Raw genomic sequence first — 15285 nt, forward strand, 5'->3', positions numbered from 1 at the left:
ATGAACTATTGTAAGTTGAGGACTACCTATAACTCATGGCTATTTTTCTGACCCACAAAAATGAACCATTTCACCTTAATTTAAAAAATCAATATTAGTTGTGTGCTATTGGCTGAAATTAAAGCAAATAGAAATCCAGTCCCATCTATCACCTAGAAAAAACAACTGCAAAGAGCTTGTTCTCCTCACCATGACATTCTGCTCCATCTTTCCTTTGTCCTGCAGCTGCTATACCAAAAGAGCATGCTGTGCCAAAAAACTGAGACCTGATAATGTGCATGCATACAGGGCTTTTTTAACAAGGAGGAGTTTTCTTAAAAAAATAATTTATTATATGGGACCCAGAAGTGCAAATGTCATAGTTCCAGTTACATTTGATTAATTTCATGGGCACTCCATGTAAGAATGAAGCCCATGGACACATTTCAGCAACATCAGTGAGTAAGACATGGTGATTGCTATGGGGCTTTGTAGCCTTTTGATGGCCAATTTAGAGCCTCGTTTAAATAATATCTCGGTATATGATACCAAAATCCACTCATTAAACATAATCTCTGGTACCTTTTTTCTGGACTCAGACTGAAAAAAAAAATAGGTTCTGTCAATGAACAGCAGAAAATCAAGTTCACTTAAAACATTTCTTTTAAATCATTTTCATAGAGTACCTAGCTCTAATATGTTTTACTATAATGAGTTGTCATGGTAGTCTTGTGCTTATATGGATATATGTAAGATTTGATATCCTATGCATATCCTAGGAAAAAAAATGTTCTGGTTTTCAAAACAGAATCTAGAGACACTTGTAATTGAAAAAAAAGATCTTTGTCCATTTTGTTGTTGCTTTTGCAGGGGGAAAGGATGTATTTGTATGTATGCCAACAGGAGCAGGGAAATCTCTGTGTTATCAGCTTCCAGCAGTTTTGGCAAAGGGCATCACGATAGTGATTTCACCATTAATTTCACTTATTCAGGTATCTTCTATAATTACATATTTGAAAGAAGAAATACATTTCTTTAAATAGAAAAATGTCTTGAAATCAGCCTTTTCTGAAGAGCTTGTTAGCTTAATTCAGATCAATAAGTACAGGTTATTGCATAGTTCAGTCTCATAACTGAAAGTAATTGGAAATTCTGGAATTAGCATTTTCTTTGGCCTTCAGGCATTGCCACAGGAGATTATATATGTAATTGTTCTGAATTATCTTTTTCTGTCAAACTTTTTAGGTGTTTAGAAATTTCATGTAAATAAAAATTCAAGGAATTCATTGTTTTTAATCTTGATACTATAATGGATGATGCTCATTGTCATCTTTCTTTAATCAACTTGTTTAATCTTCAAATTGCAGCAGTTGGCTGGTCAGTTTCTTTCTGTAAAGTACCTTTCACTTTTTCCGTAGGACCAAGTGGATCATTTGCTCTCTCTCAAAGTCAGAGTGAGCTCTTTTAATTCCAAGATGTCCGCTCAGGAGAGAAAAGCCATCCTTGCTGACTTGACAAGTGACCATCCTAAGATAAAGTTATTGTACATCACTCCAGAGATGGCAGCTTCTGCTTCTTTTCGGCCCTCCTTGGAACGTCTAATGTCTCAAAATCTTATCTCTTACCTGGTAGTTGATGAAGCTCACTGTGTTTCCCAGTGGGGGCATGACTTCCGACCGGACTATTTGCATCTTGGCTCCTTGCGTTGTCGCATGCCCAATATATCATGCATAGCCCTGACAGCCACAGCTACTAAGCAAGTTCAGGAAGATATTATAGCCCTGCTGAAGCTAAAGCAGCCTGTTGCCACTTTCAGGACACCTTGCTTCAGGCCCAATCTGTTCTACGATGTGCAGTTTAAAGACCTTTTAGCAGATCCCTATGAAAATCTGAAGGATTTCTGTCTGAAGTCTCTTGGACAGCAAAATGAATTAGGGGTGAGTGAAATCTCTATTAAAAAAAGGTTGCTTGTGGCTTCTTGGTCTTAGGTAACTTACAACTAACATGATAGGACAAAACTTGGATTGAAGCATATTTCCTTTGCTATTTGTTTAGAGAGAGGAATTCCCTGACAGAACATACATAAGACATCACATGCATCTATAGAGAAATAACTAGGAACTCAGCTGTGAAATATACCTGTAGCTTCATGGATAATATCAATATTTAAGAGGTTCAAAAGTATATAGTTCAGTCAAAACTATACTCAAGATTTATTTCTGAGTAGACATGCATGGGATAATTCTGTTGAAGTGGCTTTTTTTCAGAAAAAACAGCTAAATGATAAACAGTATTTCAGAAAGAATAATTATGTACAGGTAGTCCTTGATTTACAACAGTTCATTAAGTAACCATTCAAAATTATGACACTGAAAAAAGTGACTTATGACCATTTTTCACAGTTACAATCTTTGCAGCATCCCCATGATCCCATATGATCAAAATTCAGATGCTTAGCAACTGGTCCATATTTACGGCCATTTCTATATTCCAAACTCACGTGATCACCTTTTTGTGACCTTCTGACAAGCCAAGTCAATGGGAAAGCCAGATTCACTTAACAGCTGGGTTACTAACTTAGCAGCTGCAGTGATTCACTTAACAACTGTGGCAAAAAAGGTCATAAAATGGGTCAAAATTCACCTAGCAACTGTGTCACTCAGCAACAGAAATTTTGGGCTCAATTGTGGTCGTAAGTCAAAGACTGCCTATATATCCATGAAGGGAAGCTGTGATCCTCTTAAATTTTCTTTATTGCTAGATCTCAACAGCCCTCAGCATTGCCCACATTAACTTGGGCTACTGGAAAAGTTTATTAGACAGCATATGGAGAACTATAATCCCATTCTCGCAATATTCTAGATATGCAGGAATAATGGAGGGATATAAATAAATAAGTACATAGGTGACATGTATCCAAAAGGTTCAAAAGAAAGAATTCAAACCCTACAGATTTCATTAAGCAAGTATGAACTTTTTAGCAGCACATGGGAGTTTGAATTCTTGATTAGCTTGGCAGAGTCAGATTGCAGCAAAAGGACTGTACATGAAAATGCAGACTATATAAATATTGTATAGGAATAGAAGATTATATAAACTAATGTAAGTGTTATAGAAATCTAGCTTATTGTGGAGTAAACAGAACCTGTGTCACCTGATTGGAAACAGAATAAATACAATGTTACTTTATTCTTTTTCCCATAAGGTGACACAAGTTTGCGTAGTCTATATTGATTTAAAAAAAAGAAAGCTACAGGTATTTTTTAAAGAGGCAGTGTGGTTAAGCTGTTGATCCCAGGTTCGTATCCAGGATCAGTCATAGACATTCTTGGGCCACTCACTGTTTCTTAACCCAGTGTACCCCACAGATTGTTACAGAAGACATCAGAGAAAAGGATGCTATGTATGCTACCTAGCGCTCCCTGAGAAAAAGCAGGATATGAGTCTAATAATAATTAGATAGTTTAATACTAAATTAAAATCCAGAGCCACCCAGAGTTGTGTTTTACAAGTTGGGCAACCATATAAATATTTGAAATAAACAATTATAAATAAATTTATAATCAAGCGGGGAACTGTGGCCCTTTTATGACTTATGGATTTCAATTCCCAGAATTCCTGAGTCAGCCATGCTGGCTCAGGAATTCTGTGAGTTAAAGTCCACAAGTCATAGGGACCATAGTACTCTAATTCTGTTCTATATGAATGGCTGGAGTCAGAAAATATAAACATTGTCCACTGATAGTCTTTTTTGGCTTGACTGTTCAGTGTAGCAGATACCATTCAGACTTTGGTACAAGTTCTGGTACAAAATCAAAAGGTTCATGAGAATCTGTTGGCTTCTGTATAAAATATGTGTAGTATTAACCCTAAGCCAAGCATATGAAAACTTATCTTTTAGTCCTTCATATCTGTAGCTTGTTTATTGTTGCATTTCCTTATGATGCTAATGTTAGCTTCATTCTCTTTTCCTCTGTGCAGGGGTATCCTGGCTGTGGAATTATCTACTGCAGGATGAGAGATGCTTGTGAACAAGTGTCTATTGAGCTAAGCAATAGAGGAGTAAAAGCAAAGGCATATCATGCAGGTAATGAAAGCTCTGTTTCTTTCCACTCCAAGCAATTATTTAGTGTGCAAAAAAAAGTTTCTTAGCCTTTATTCTGATCTAGTCAAGAAATGCAATTTTTTTGTGTAATTTTATGGGCATTGATCAAAATAAAACAGGGCCCTGTAAGCAAGCATTTTCATAACTTAAAATATAATAATTAGAAGTTAATGTTTGATATACATGATATTTCAAACAGGATATTTCAAACAGATATAATCTCAGAAAAAAAAACAATTTACTGAAATAAATGCTTCTAGCAGTGAGAATAAATTTTGCTCAATACTAGAAGATCTGACAATATCTGAGTGAAAACTTAATCTTAGAGAATATGCAGTAAAGCCAAACTGTATATACAGAGTAGAATTTTAAGTAAATTTAAGCAAGAAGGTTCCCATATATACAATATATCACTCAGTATGGCAAATATAGTCATTTTCAGTCTGGCTTCTAAAGGACTTAGACGTCTACAATATTGTAAATTAGCAGATATACAAAAAAGGGGCAATTAGAAACCCAATAGTTCTTTTTATTCTCTTTTTAAAATTACTATTTTTAAAAACATTTTAAATATTGTTAGAGTGCATAGTGAAGACTTTAGCACTAAATAATCAGCTCAAGGCTGAAATTTTATTGTATAAGGCAGTGGTCGCCAACCGGTGGGCCATGGCCCACTGGTGGGCCGTGAGAAAATTTTGGTGGGCCGCAGAGAAATCTCACCCCCACAAAGCAATTAATCCAGGCTGCGTAGAAACACAAGGCTGCTCAGCCCACATGGCCTGCGGGAACCCCCCCTGCCCACTCACTCCTTACCCGACAAATTTGTCTGCTAAGTTGCTATTTTTCCTTTTTCCGACCATCATCTGTTCTGTTGTGCTTGGAGATTTAGATTAGCTAGAAAGCAGGAAATGGTTGGATTTCTTGCTTTCTAGCTAAGCACAGCTGAACCTCCTTTAGGACTGAAGATTTGCTTGCAAGCAAATTTGAGAGACTGAGCAAGCCGATGGCAGATAGATAGCTCACTGAATGATTCTGTGAGCAACTCAGTCTGCCTGCTTTGCCTGATTTTGGATAAAAGTTGTTTTTTATAAAAAAAATTCGATATTTACATACATGGTATGTTGTGAGTTAATTTTGTGAGTTTGCTTGCAAGCAAATTTGATGTGACAGACTGAATTAGCCAATGGCAGATAGATAGATTTCTGAATGAAACTGTGATTCTGTGAGCAACTCAATCTGCCAGCCTTCTTTGCCTGATTTTGGGTAAAAGTTGCTCTTTTTTATAAAAAATTCAATATTTATATAAATATTTATAATATTTACATATAAGCCATGCCCAGCCAGCCACACCACCTATTAGGCCACGCTCATAGAACCAGTTAGTGGTCCCTGGGATCTAAAATTATGAGTTTGGTGGTCCCTGAGGTCCAAAAAGTTGGCAACCCCGGTATAAGGGATATTTTGATGCAGTCTGCAGCAGTTTCTGTTTTCTAATGTTATATTCAATTTTGAATGAAAAAGTCAAATTACATTATGCTCCTAATCAATATCCTAAGTTGTAATTAATACTGGTATAATATCTTTTGTTCCCCTTTATTGTCATTATTCTGTGTTATCTAAACAATACAATTTTCATTAATATATGAATAACATTGTATCATAAGGAGAAGAAAACAAAGTGAACAAAAACCACGACAATAGAATACTATCACCCTATATTTAATAACATTTATGAATGTTAATCTTGTTCTTAATATTAGTTCCTTATGGTTACAGGATTTATTTGTTTTTACACAGTGTTTGCCCATTGCATACATGAAGCTATCAATATATGTTGTGATATGGGTATTTTGTTTAACAGATAGCTTATTGCAGAGCTCAACACTGATTAGGGCTAAGAGGGAGTGACTGGCACAAAGTTGCTGACTTCTATGCTTAAGAGGGAGGACTAGAACCTGGGTCTTCCTGCTCCAGATCCAACTCCTTAACCACAGTTAACCATAATGTTTCTTACTGCACTTGATGTGTTGCCTTCTCTATGCAATATTTTTTCTGGAGTGAGACTTAAAAAAAAAAAGAATGCCCAGTACAGCACCTGCTCTTCTGCTTAGTTTTCTGAGATAGAGATGAGTCAGATTTGATGGCCCATCTACAGTCTCTAAGATGCTGTTCCAACATGTATTTCATGACATATAAGTGTAAGAAAAAAATGGATAAATGGATGGATAAAGATAAAGTCTGCTGATATTATACTATTGTCCTTTTTTTTTTTCCTAAGGGCTGAAGCTGGTAGAGCGAACCTCCATTCAAAATGAATGGATGGAGGAAAAATTTCCAGTCATTGTTGCTACTATCAGTTTTGGAATGGGAGTTGACAAACCCAACGTCAGGTATATGCAAAATGATCACCAAGTAGCCAAACAAACTGTGCTTTCAGTATCAGGAAGTATATATTTTTGCTTCTTTTCATTTAATAAAATAGGGGCGGGGGGGGGGGAAGGAATCATAAACTGGCCTACATTTATTGCTGTGGTTATGTTGGCCTTTAATATGGATATATTTTAAATGTATTTTAGATGTATCCTATGTAAAGATTATTATTGGTCATATCACACAGATTCGTTGCACACTGGAATATTTCAAAATCAATGGCTGGATATTACCAAGAATCAGGAAGGGCAGGGAGAGATGGGAATCCATCAAGCTGTCGCCTTTATTACTCTCATTCTGACAGAGAACAAATCTGCTTTCTCATCAAGAAAGAAATTACTACGCTTCAGGTAAGGGCCTTGTGTGGTATGGCTTCAGTGAATTCTTTCTTTGTCAAATCAACTGCTCATAACTAAGAATCCTTCATTTGCTGTGTACTATAGCTCACATTTTGACGCTCATGAAGGCAAATTTAGTTTTATATTTGAATAAAACAGGCAAGATACATCTTAATACATACATGGCAGTGTAGAACTTTTCAGATTTTACTGCTTTCTCTTCGTGAAGGTGACAGTCATGTTTGCTAATATGCAGACAGGTTCTCGCTAGTAACTTGCAGGCTTAAACACATGTTTGTCTTTTTTTATATATACTGTACATATTCTATTCAACTCACAAGTAAATAAAGGATTTTTTGAGGTACGAAATTTCCATACTGTACTGGCTTATGTTCCATTTCTCCCCTTAATACCACTATTGTCCGTGTTCCCCCCCCCCAAATCAGATCGTTGCCCTTTTTAGCAATGATCTCACCAGTTGTAATTTATTCCATGCTCTGCGCTTGAATGAAGACAGAATAAGATCTTTCAGCTTTCTTTAACTTTTATCAATTTTTTCAATAAACTTCAGCCATTTGCACAGAGCAGGATCTAGGAGTTTGATTTTTTTTTTTACAACTTGGGCAAGTCCTCACATTTTACTATGTCTAAGATTCACATGATCGCACACACTTAAAGGAGGTAAGGGGTTAATTCCCCCCCCCCAATTATAATTCTGTTTTCTTATCTATGCTTCAATTGTTCACGCATATCTCTGCAGTCATCCTGTGAGTTTAACAAAATGCTACCTGCTGGTAACCTAGTTTGCAAACATTTCCCATCAGTAATTATGCTGGTGACTTTTTGTCCAAATAGGATTATTTCCATAAGCTCAAAGACGCAAATAAAAATCAGAATCATCCAGCTTCTCTAACATTCTGTTTGCAGTCTGTATAATTGTTTCTACCATCCCATTTAAGTAGTCAGCTACACGTCAATAATTCTTTCAATGTATTATAAATACATCTTATGTACTGGCATTTCCATGTCTTATAACATCAGCTACCTTAACTGAGTTTTCAGAGTAGCCATTATAAGAACAAATTTTGCTAAACAATTAAGCATACCTAAAAATTGCTGGGGTCTATTTTATCCTTTGAGTTTAGCATGTTAACAATAGCTTCAATCTTGGTTTCACACCACTAGAAATCAGTTTATGTCAAATTTAAATTTTTGCTTATTGAACTTCAAATTTCTTTCTTCACACCATTCCAGAACTTGTGTAATTCTTTTATCTTGTAATTGCTAATCCTGATATTATCAATAAAACACAATACTCTTTCTAAACCTTCCAGAATTTGCAAATCAGTACAGAGTTTGTATTTCTTTTGAAATACTTCTGAAGAGCTATCAAATGGTAAATCTTTGAATTGCTGTATTCCAAAGGGTGTATTGAATTTACATACCCTCTTTCCCCATGTTTATATATTTTGGCTACCAAAAAAGGCACCAGGTCTTATTTTTGGGAGGGATGTCATTAATTGACCTCACTTGTGCACATAATCACTGGCCTCTTTTTCACTATCAAAGGCCTTCAGGAGCTTCTTCATTGGGCAAGGCCAGCAAGGCTTTCCTGAAGGCCTCTGCGGCCGATAATAGAGCTCTGGATTGATCCAGAGTTCTCTTATCGGCTATGGAGTCCTTCAGGAAAGCCTTGCTGGCTTCAGCAAAAGAAACGGCCTGAATTGTGCGAGGCCTGGCTGCAACTATCCTAAGGTAAATAGTAGGGCAGCTCCACCACCCCCATCCCATCCTAATTTTTACCTGTGCACCTAGGAGTGGGCGATGTCTTAATTAGGGCTTATTTGGGGGGTAGGTCACATGTGTAAAAATCAAGCAAGGCCTTACTTTCTGAGTAGGTTGTATTTTTGAGGAAAAAACACGGTAGCTTAACTTGTGTCATCTCATTGAATTTGCAAAATTCATTGCTTGATCTAGGACAACAAATACTAAATTAGTGAAAGGTTAGTCACATAATTGCCCAGTCTGGCAAGAATATGCTAAAAAAAACCTATAATATTATAAATATTATGGGGGCATTAATACCTTCGCCTCCCCTTTGTTTCCTTGTTAACATTCTTTTACGATGCACAGTGATTTTCAGATTTCTCAACAACACTTGCGGGTTCTGCTTATCAGACTGCTTATCTTCAGATTAGAATGCATTAAAAACTTACGTTACTTCCTCTCTAGCAACATGCATAATGAACCTGCCTGTGGTTTCCCATTCTTTTTGTTGGTTCTACTTCCCACATAGCACAGCTGAAATATAGCTTTGTTTCCAGGTTTTTTATACATTTCCCAAAAAACATATCCGAAGGCTATTGCTGCTTCATGGCTACATAGTACCATCCAAATTTTTTTCTGTTGATTTCTTACATATGTTACGTTTCTTAGAACAACATAAAAAATACACAGAAAGACAAATTTAATGTGGAGGTACATTCTAGCCTTACAAAAAGTAAAGAGCCACATCCACACGCATCTGGCTCCTCTTATTTATTCACAAGTAATACGTTGTAATTGATAATAATACTGAGAAAAAAGTGAAGAAGACTTAATTGCTGCAATCTTATATGAAGGAGACGTATACCCATAAAGAGTATACTTCAAATTGCTGGAGTACTTTTACAGGGTTTAAATAAAATGCGTATTTGTTTGTTCATTATGCAACTAAGGATAATGTGACATTGTTGTGAATAAATGTTTTTCTGAATTCAGTGCTTCAGGACATAGATAGCTTTGTTTATTCAGTTTTATGTTTCCTCAGGGGAAACGGGGTTCTTTGAAGGAGTCTGATAAAGCTGTGATGAAAAACTTTGAGGCTATGGTCGCCTTCTCTGAAAATCTTGTGTAAGTATGGATGGATACTCGGATGGGTTGGAAGGCTTTCTGTTCTATGCTACAGATATATATATATATATAGACACACACACACACACACACAAGAGGCCTGTATTCTATCAGTTTTTTTCTTCAGAAGATCTGTGAGAAACCTGACCTCTATTTTACCATTTTTGGGAAGCTTCTTTTCTTTGAAAAAAAAAAGGGTGTGAAGCCTAACAGCTTGAGGGTGAAAAATTAAGTGGGATGCTCCATAGTTACCAATGTTCCTTATATAAAATAGTAGCTGCAATATTCAGTAATTAGTGTAGAAATTACAACCTGTACAAAAATAAATTCTATATTTAAAATAAATTGTGCTGTTGGAGCCATGAGGAACTTACTTTTCCAGTAAGACAGTAATGTATAATGCTAAATATAGGAAAATATAGGTTTGTCTGTAGTCTAGTGTGCCGTTGTTGGATTTCTAGAGGGCATTTAATGTATTACAGAGATGCCAGGCAATAATGGTGGGCAGGACTGATATTACATGTGGATAGAGAAGAGACATTTTCTTACTTAGTTTTGGGGGTTTTAATCGAAGGCTGGGTCTGTAATAAAGAGGTTCAAAAGCTTTCTCTGTACCTTCATTCAGCTGAAGAAACATCATGACAAATTTCATTCATTTACAGAGCACTAGTTTGTTAGCTTCATCCATATTATGGTAGAATAAGTATAAAAACTAAGACTTTGTGGTAGTATTTGCATGGTTATTTTGGCAATAGTTTGAGGTTGCCATTGGTTTCTTCCAGGATTTTTTTGCAACTTTCCAATCTAGTCTACAATTTCAAATTTCAATAGAAAAGAATGTATGTTGCTTGAAGTTGAACTATGGAGTCCTAGGTGCTCTGTAAGCTTGGTTGTTTACTTGCAGATGTTTCATTACCAATATTACCCGTATTTTTTTGGTCTATAAGATGCTGTGGACCATAAGATGCACATTAGCTTTAGAGGAGGAAAAATTTTTTTGCCTCTGCCTCCCAGTATCCATCCAATATTCATCTGGTACTCATCCTAGCAGCAAACAGCAAACAGTCTGGTCAGCTTCAGCACATTATTGCAGCCCCAGCACATGGCTCCATTGTGCCCACCGCAGGTCAGTTGAGCGACAGTTGGATCCCAGCCTCCCATAGCCCTGCCGATCAGTGGGCTGGCAACCGGAAATGCTGCCATTGCTGCCTCCGCCGGGAACGCTGGAGCTTTCACTGCTGAGCAGCTGATTGGTGGTTGGATTAGCCTCCCAGAATACTACCGATCAGCTGTTCTAGGCGGCAGGGATCTCTGCCGCTGCCCCACCACCACAATATTCGCTCCATAAGATGCACAGACATTTCCACCCTCTTTTTTAGGAGGGAGATGCGTCTTATAGACTGAAAAATATGGCAGGTAGGATGATCAGTGCTTGAATAGTTAGGTAATAACATGTTTGCAAGCAAACAACCAAATTCAAAGATCACTAAGGACTCCTTCGGTTTCTAATTTCCTGGTGGCTTTCCATCCAAATGCTGACCAAGTATTACACTGTTTTACTTTTTCAAGATCAGCCCAAGTTGCCTACATGATGGTAACTGCTGTGGTAGAATAAGGTTACAAGAAGATAACACAATTTTGTTTACATTATTCTTGAATAATTGTTGCTCATTAGTACTACAGTGTCATTTCATATATTTACTTTATTTACTTCCATTCCGATGTTGAATAAGACTTGTAAGATGAGTTGATCTATTCTGAAATAAATTATTTGGGGGGAGTTGCTACCTAAATCTTGGAATAGTGGGGACTTACTTATAAAGCTATTGGAGTTTCATATATTTTGTATGTTTTCTTCCCATAACTTAAGTTAGAATGTGTTTCTGTATTCACCTTACCTTTTTTGAGGCAAGTTACAATAAAAGTAGGAAAGATAATATCTGGGCAACATTACTCAGTATTCTGTGGCCAATTATAGACTTGATGTCCCTGGTTTTAGTCAGGTGTTATGCCTACTCTGCCACACTGATTGAAAGGAATAGATTTTTCATACACATATAGAAAAGATAATTGAACAAAAATAATTTTTTCATATACTGTATATGTAGAAAAAAAACAACATAAAGCAAATTTTCCTTCAGGGACTTAATTACGTACTTTTCATTATGGTAGTGATTTAAATTGAAGAGCAAATCTGAATCAGCAGCTTCCTGTATGTATACGTCACATCTGTTAAGAACACTTTGAAGCAACTGCAATTTTTCCTGGGACACCCAGCTGCCATCTACAGATGGCATGCAAACTCAGGAAAATTCACATTTGGCTTAAAGTATTTCAGGCACTTGGTACAAGTATGTTCATCTGTGCCCCAAACGGCATATCCTTTGAATTGTTGCCCAATCCTAGTTTTTATGACAGTTGACTAAATATAGGTGAGAATGGAGATTACTCTTATAACAGATGCTTTTTCTTATCTCTATGACTGCTTTAGGTCATTTTTTTCTCCTATTCTTGAGTGGTCTTAGGCAGTGGTGGGATTCAAAAATTTTTACTACCAGTTCTCTAGGCGTGGCTTGGTGGCCGTGGCAGGGGAAGGATACTGTAAAATCTCCATTTCCACCCCACTCCTGGGGGAAGGTTACTGCAAAATCCCCATTTCCTCCCCACCCCATTAACCTGCTTTCCAGCTCTGTTCTCCTGTGCAGGGCAACAAAAGAAGCGAGGGAGGCAGAGAATAGATGAGGGTGGGGCCAGTCAGAGGTGGTATTTACTGGTTCTCTGAACTACTCAAAATTTTCTCTACCAGTTCTCCAGAACTGGTCAGAACCTGCTGAATACCACCTCTGGACCTAGGTTACATATTGGTTGGGATAACGTATATATAGATTTGGCTATATATTGAATGAATGGCACTTGAGGCCCATTAGAATGAGAAGAATGTTTTCATTGTTATGGAAAGAATCCTAACTCTCCATAATGCCTCCAAATTGTTGGTGAAAATTTTATGAAATCAACATTCACATGGCCCTATGGAATACTCAGACATAACATCCAAGTACCCATGAAAGAATCCATTTTGTGTATGTAAGACTGTACATATGCTGTATGAAAAATGTTACACTATATATTCACTTGGACAACAGAATGGATTGTATAAAGGATAAGGCTATTCTTTATTTTAAATAGCAATTTGATTTTTTTTTGTTCATAATTGATTTCAGATACAGCAGATGCTATAAACAGACCAATTTTCAGGTCCTTTCACATTTAAATAGTTTGCTAGAGAAAAAAGTTAAGTAGATAATTTTCAGAAAAATTAGACATAATCTGAAGTATAGAACTGGCCTTTTGAAAGATTAAACGTAGATTTCTGAAACCACAGCCATTTATTGTTTAGTTTTCCATTGCAAATAGACACCATCCTTGCATCAAAAACCAGCAGAAATAGGGTTTCTTAATGCAAACTTCACTTGAAGTCATCCTTCAGATGCTAATTGGTTTTGTGCTTTAGCAGCACCAGTTTCTTCTTTGATACATTCATTTCTAAACTCAAAAGATAAAATAGCAAGAAGAAGAAGCTCTTTACACTGCTCAGTCACTCTGTAGTTGAAATACCGTAAAGGCAAGTGATCTGATGATTTACCCAGAACTTCGTTTATTCCTTTCAGTTGAACAGCAGCCAAAAATCACAGCAAACAAAATGAGGACAGTAATGATAATGAGGAATGAAACTATCACCACTAATCCCCCAAGAACCCAATCATCCATCAGAATCTGTATTTTCATATCTTCTAGAAATTGAAAAGCTGCTTGCTTTGCAGTTGGTATTGTTTCCAGGCCCTGAAGAATGCAGGAAATGAAACGTATATGTACACTTATTTAATTGACAATGCTTTAAAAAATACTTCATAGTTATTTCTAGGCTAGTAATTATCAAACAATACAGGTAGTCCTTAACTTATGGCCAGTTGCTTAGCGGCTGTTCAAAGGTACAATGGATCTACCTTCAGGCTACTTATGATCCAGATTCTTAACTTCCAACAATCAAAGCCCCTCACTGGTTATGTGAGCAAATTTTGGGTGCTTGACAACATGGCTGCATTTACGCAGCAATTTACAGGTTCTTGCAGTCACGTTACTGCATTTTACAAAGGTTTTGCCAAAAAATAAAAAAACAACCCCAGCACTTACTTTCAGTTTTTGACAAAAGCATGCCGTGGCAAAAAAAAAAGGATTTGCTTAATGACTGCAGAATTTGCACTTATGGCCACATTGTTCACTTAACGACTGCTACAAAAAAATGTTGTAAAATCGGGTCAGTCACAGGACTGACCTATTTTGCAACCATTACAACTTGTGACTATAATGGGTAGGCTCTATTATAGTCATGTGTCGCGGACAGCCTGTAGAAACGCTTAGAGATGGCTATAGGAATCAGATCTCTAGATACTATTCCCCACAGCAAGGAGAAGTAGAGGTTGTTAAATTGATTATTTTATCCCAAGAAGAGATTATATTTCATTTTGTTTCTATTTGGAAATTGCTTCCGGATTTTGTGCTTGCAATGGGGGGGGAAATGAAACTTTGATTTTGCTTTTGCTGATTAGATAGGTTTGTTGCTATACTAATGGTGAGTATATTGTTTAAAAGTAAAAAACATTGAGGCTATAATGTTATCTTCTGTGCTAAAGAGAGTTGGAAGTCGGTGCCTTTTCTCTTTATTCCATATTTTCTCTTTTCCTCTCCCTCCAGTTACTATGACTTTTTAAAATTTCTTTTTGTATTTTATACTTAAATAAACTATTAAAATGTATGAAAAGAAAGGAAGAAAGTCACTCGAAGAGGTAGTTCTTGACTTACCACCACAATTGGAATGGGGATTTTGTTTGTTGAAACAAGCAGTCATTAAGCAAGATATCCATGCTACTGCTTTGCTCAATGGCTACATTCTAGGCTCTCCCAGTTGCAGTCAATAATTGATCCTGTGGGTCGTTTACTGGAGTGTGGGGTGCCTCGGGTGGTGGGAAAACCATATTGCGAACCAGTTTATGAAAATTTGTTGCAGGTTGGGAGGCTCTTACCTTCCCACCCCACCACATCTGGGAAGCCCAGGGCCACCACACTAGGATCCATTTACCTGTCAGCTGATACTGTTGAGCATAATTTTTCTTGTGTCTCACAAATGTTAATATTCTACCTTTCAAACAGAAATTTCCCATAATTAGCACTTCACTTTTTAAGTGAAAGTGACATGGCTAATTAACTTAGTGTGAAATGTCATCTTTTTAAAAGACAACATTTTAAAGCCACTTTCACTTTTACTGTAATTTCCTTGATTTGTTTTCATTGAAAAAAACATATGAATTATGCATTGAATCAGCAAATGTAAAGTGAACTGATTAAAGACTGAAAATTACACAATAGCTGGATTCAGCCTGCTTCTAAGTAGTCTTACTTTCAAATTTTGCCTTAAATCTGGTTTGGAATGAGGAGGGGCTAAGTAAAATGTAATAATTTGTCTAATATAGGGCCATACTTTCT

At 36.6% G+C, this 15285-nt stretch overlaps 1 protein-coding gene across 3 annotated transcripts in view; it reads left to right on the plus strand.

Annotated features, from left to right (window-relative positions):
* Positions 1-15285, plus strand: part of RECQL5 (RecQ like helicase 5) — a 68889-nt gene that overhangs the window by 3924 nt on the left and 49680 nt on the right. For 2 of the 3 annotated variants that reach the window (XR_015741804.1, XM_026701988.2), the window contains exons 3-8: positions 850-971; positions 1398-1916; positions 3961-4066; positions 6363-6474; positions 6702-6864; positions 9662-9744. Coding sequence is in view for 2 of the 3 variants with exons in the window: in XM_026701988.2 (XP_026557773.1) it covers positions 850-971; positions 1398-1916; positions 3961-4066; positions 6363-6474; positions 6702-6864; positions 9662-9744 (1105 nt within the window). In the remaining variant the exon portion in view is untranslated. The remainder of the gene's footprint in view (positions 1-849; positions 972-1397; positions 1917-3960; positions 4067-6362; positions 6475-6701; positions 6865-9661; positions 9745-15285) is intronic. The other variant, XM_087924869.1, reaches the window with a different exon arrangement.

Source organism: Pseudonaja textilis, chromosome 2 (assembly GCF_049901715.1).
Source record: "Pseudonaja textilis isolate UNSWEBS1 chromosome 2, rPseTex1.2, whole genome shotgun sequence".
In the NCBI taxonomy this organism is placed as follows: Eukaryota; Metazoa; Chordata; class Lepidosauria; order Squamata; family Elapidae; genus Pseudonaja; species Pseudonaja textilis.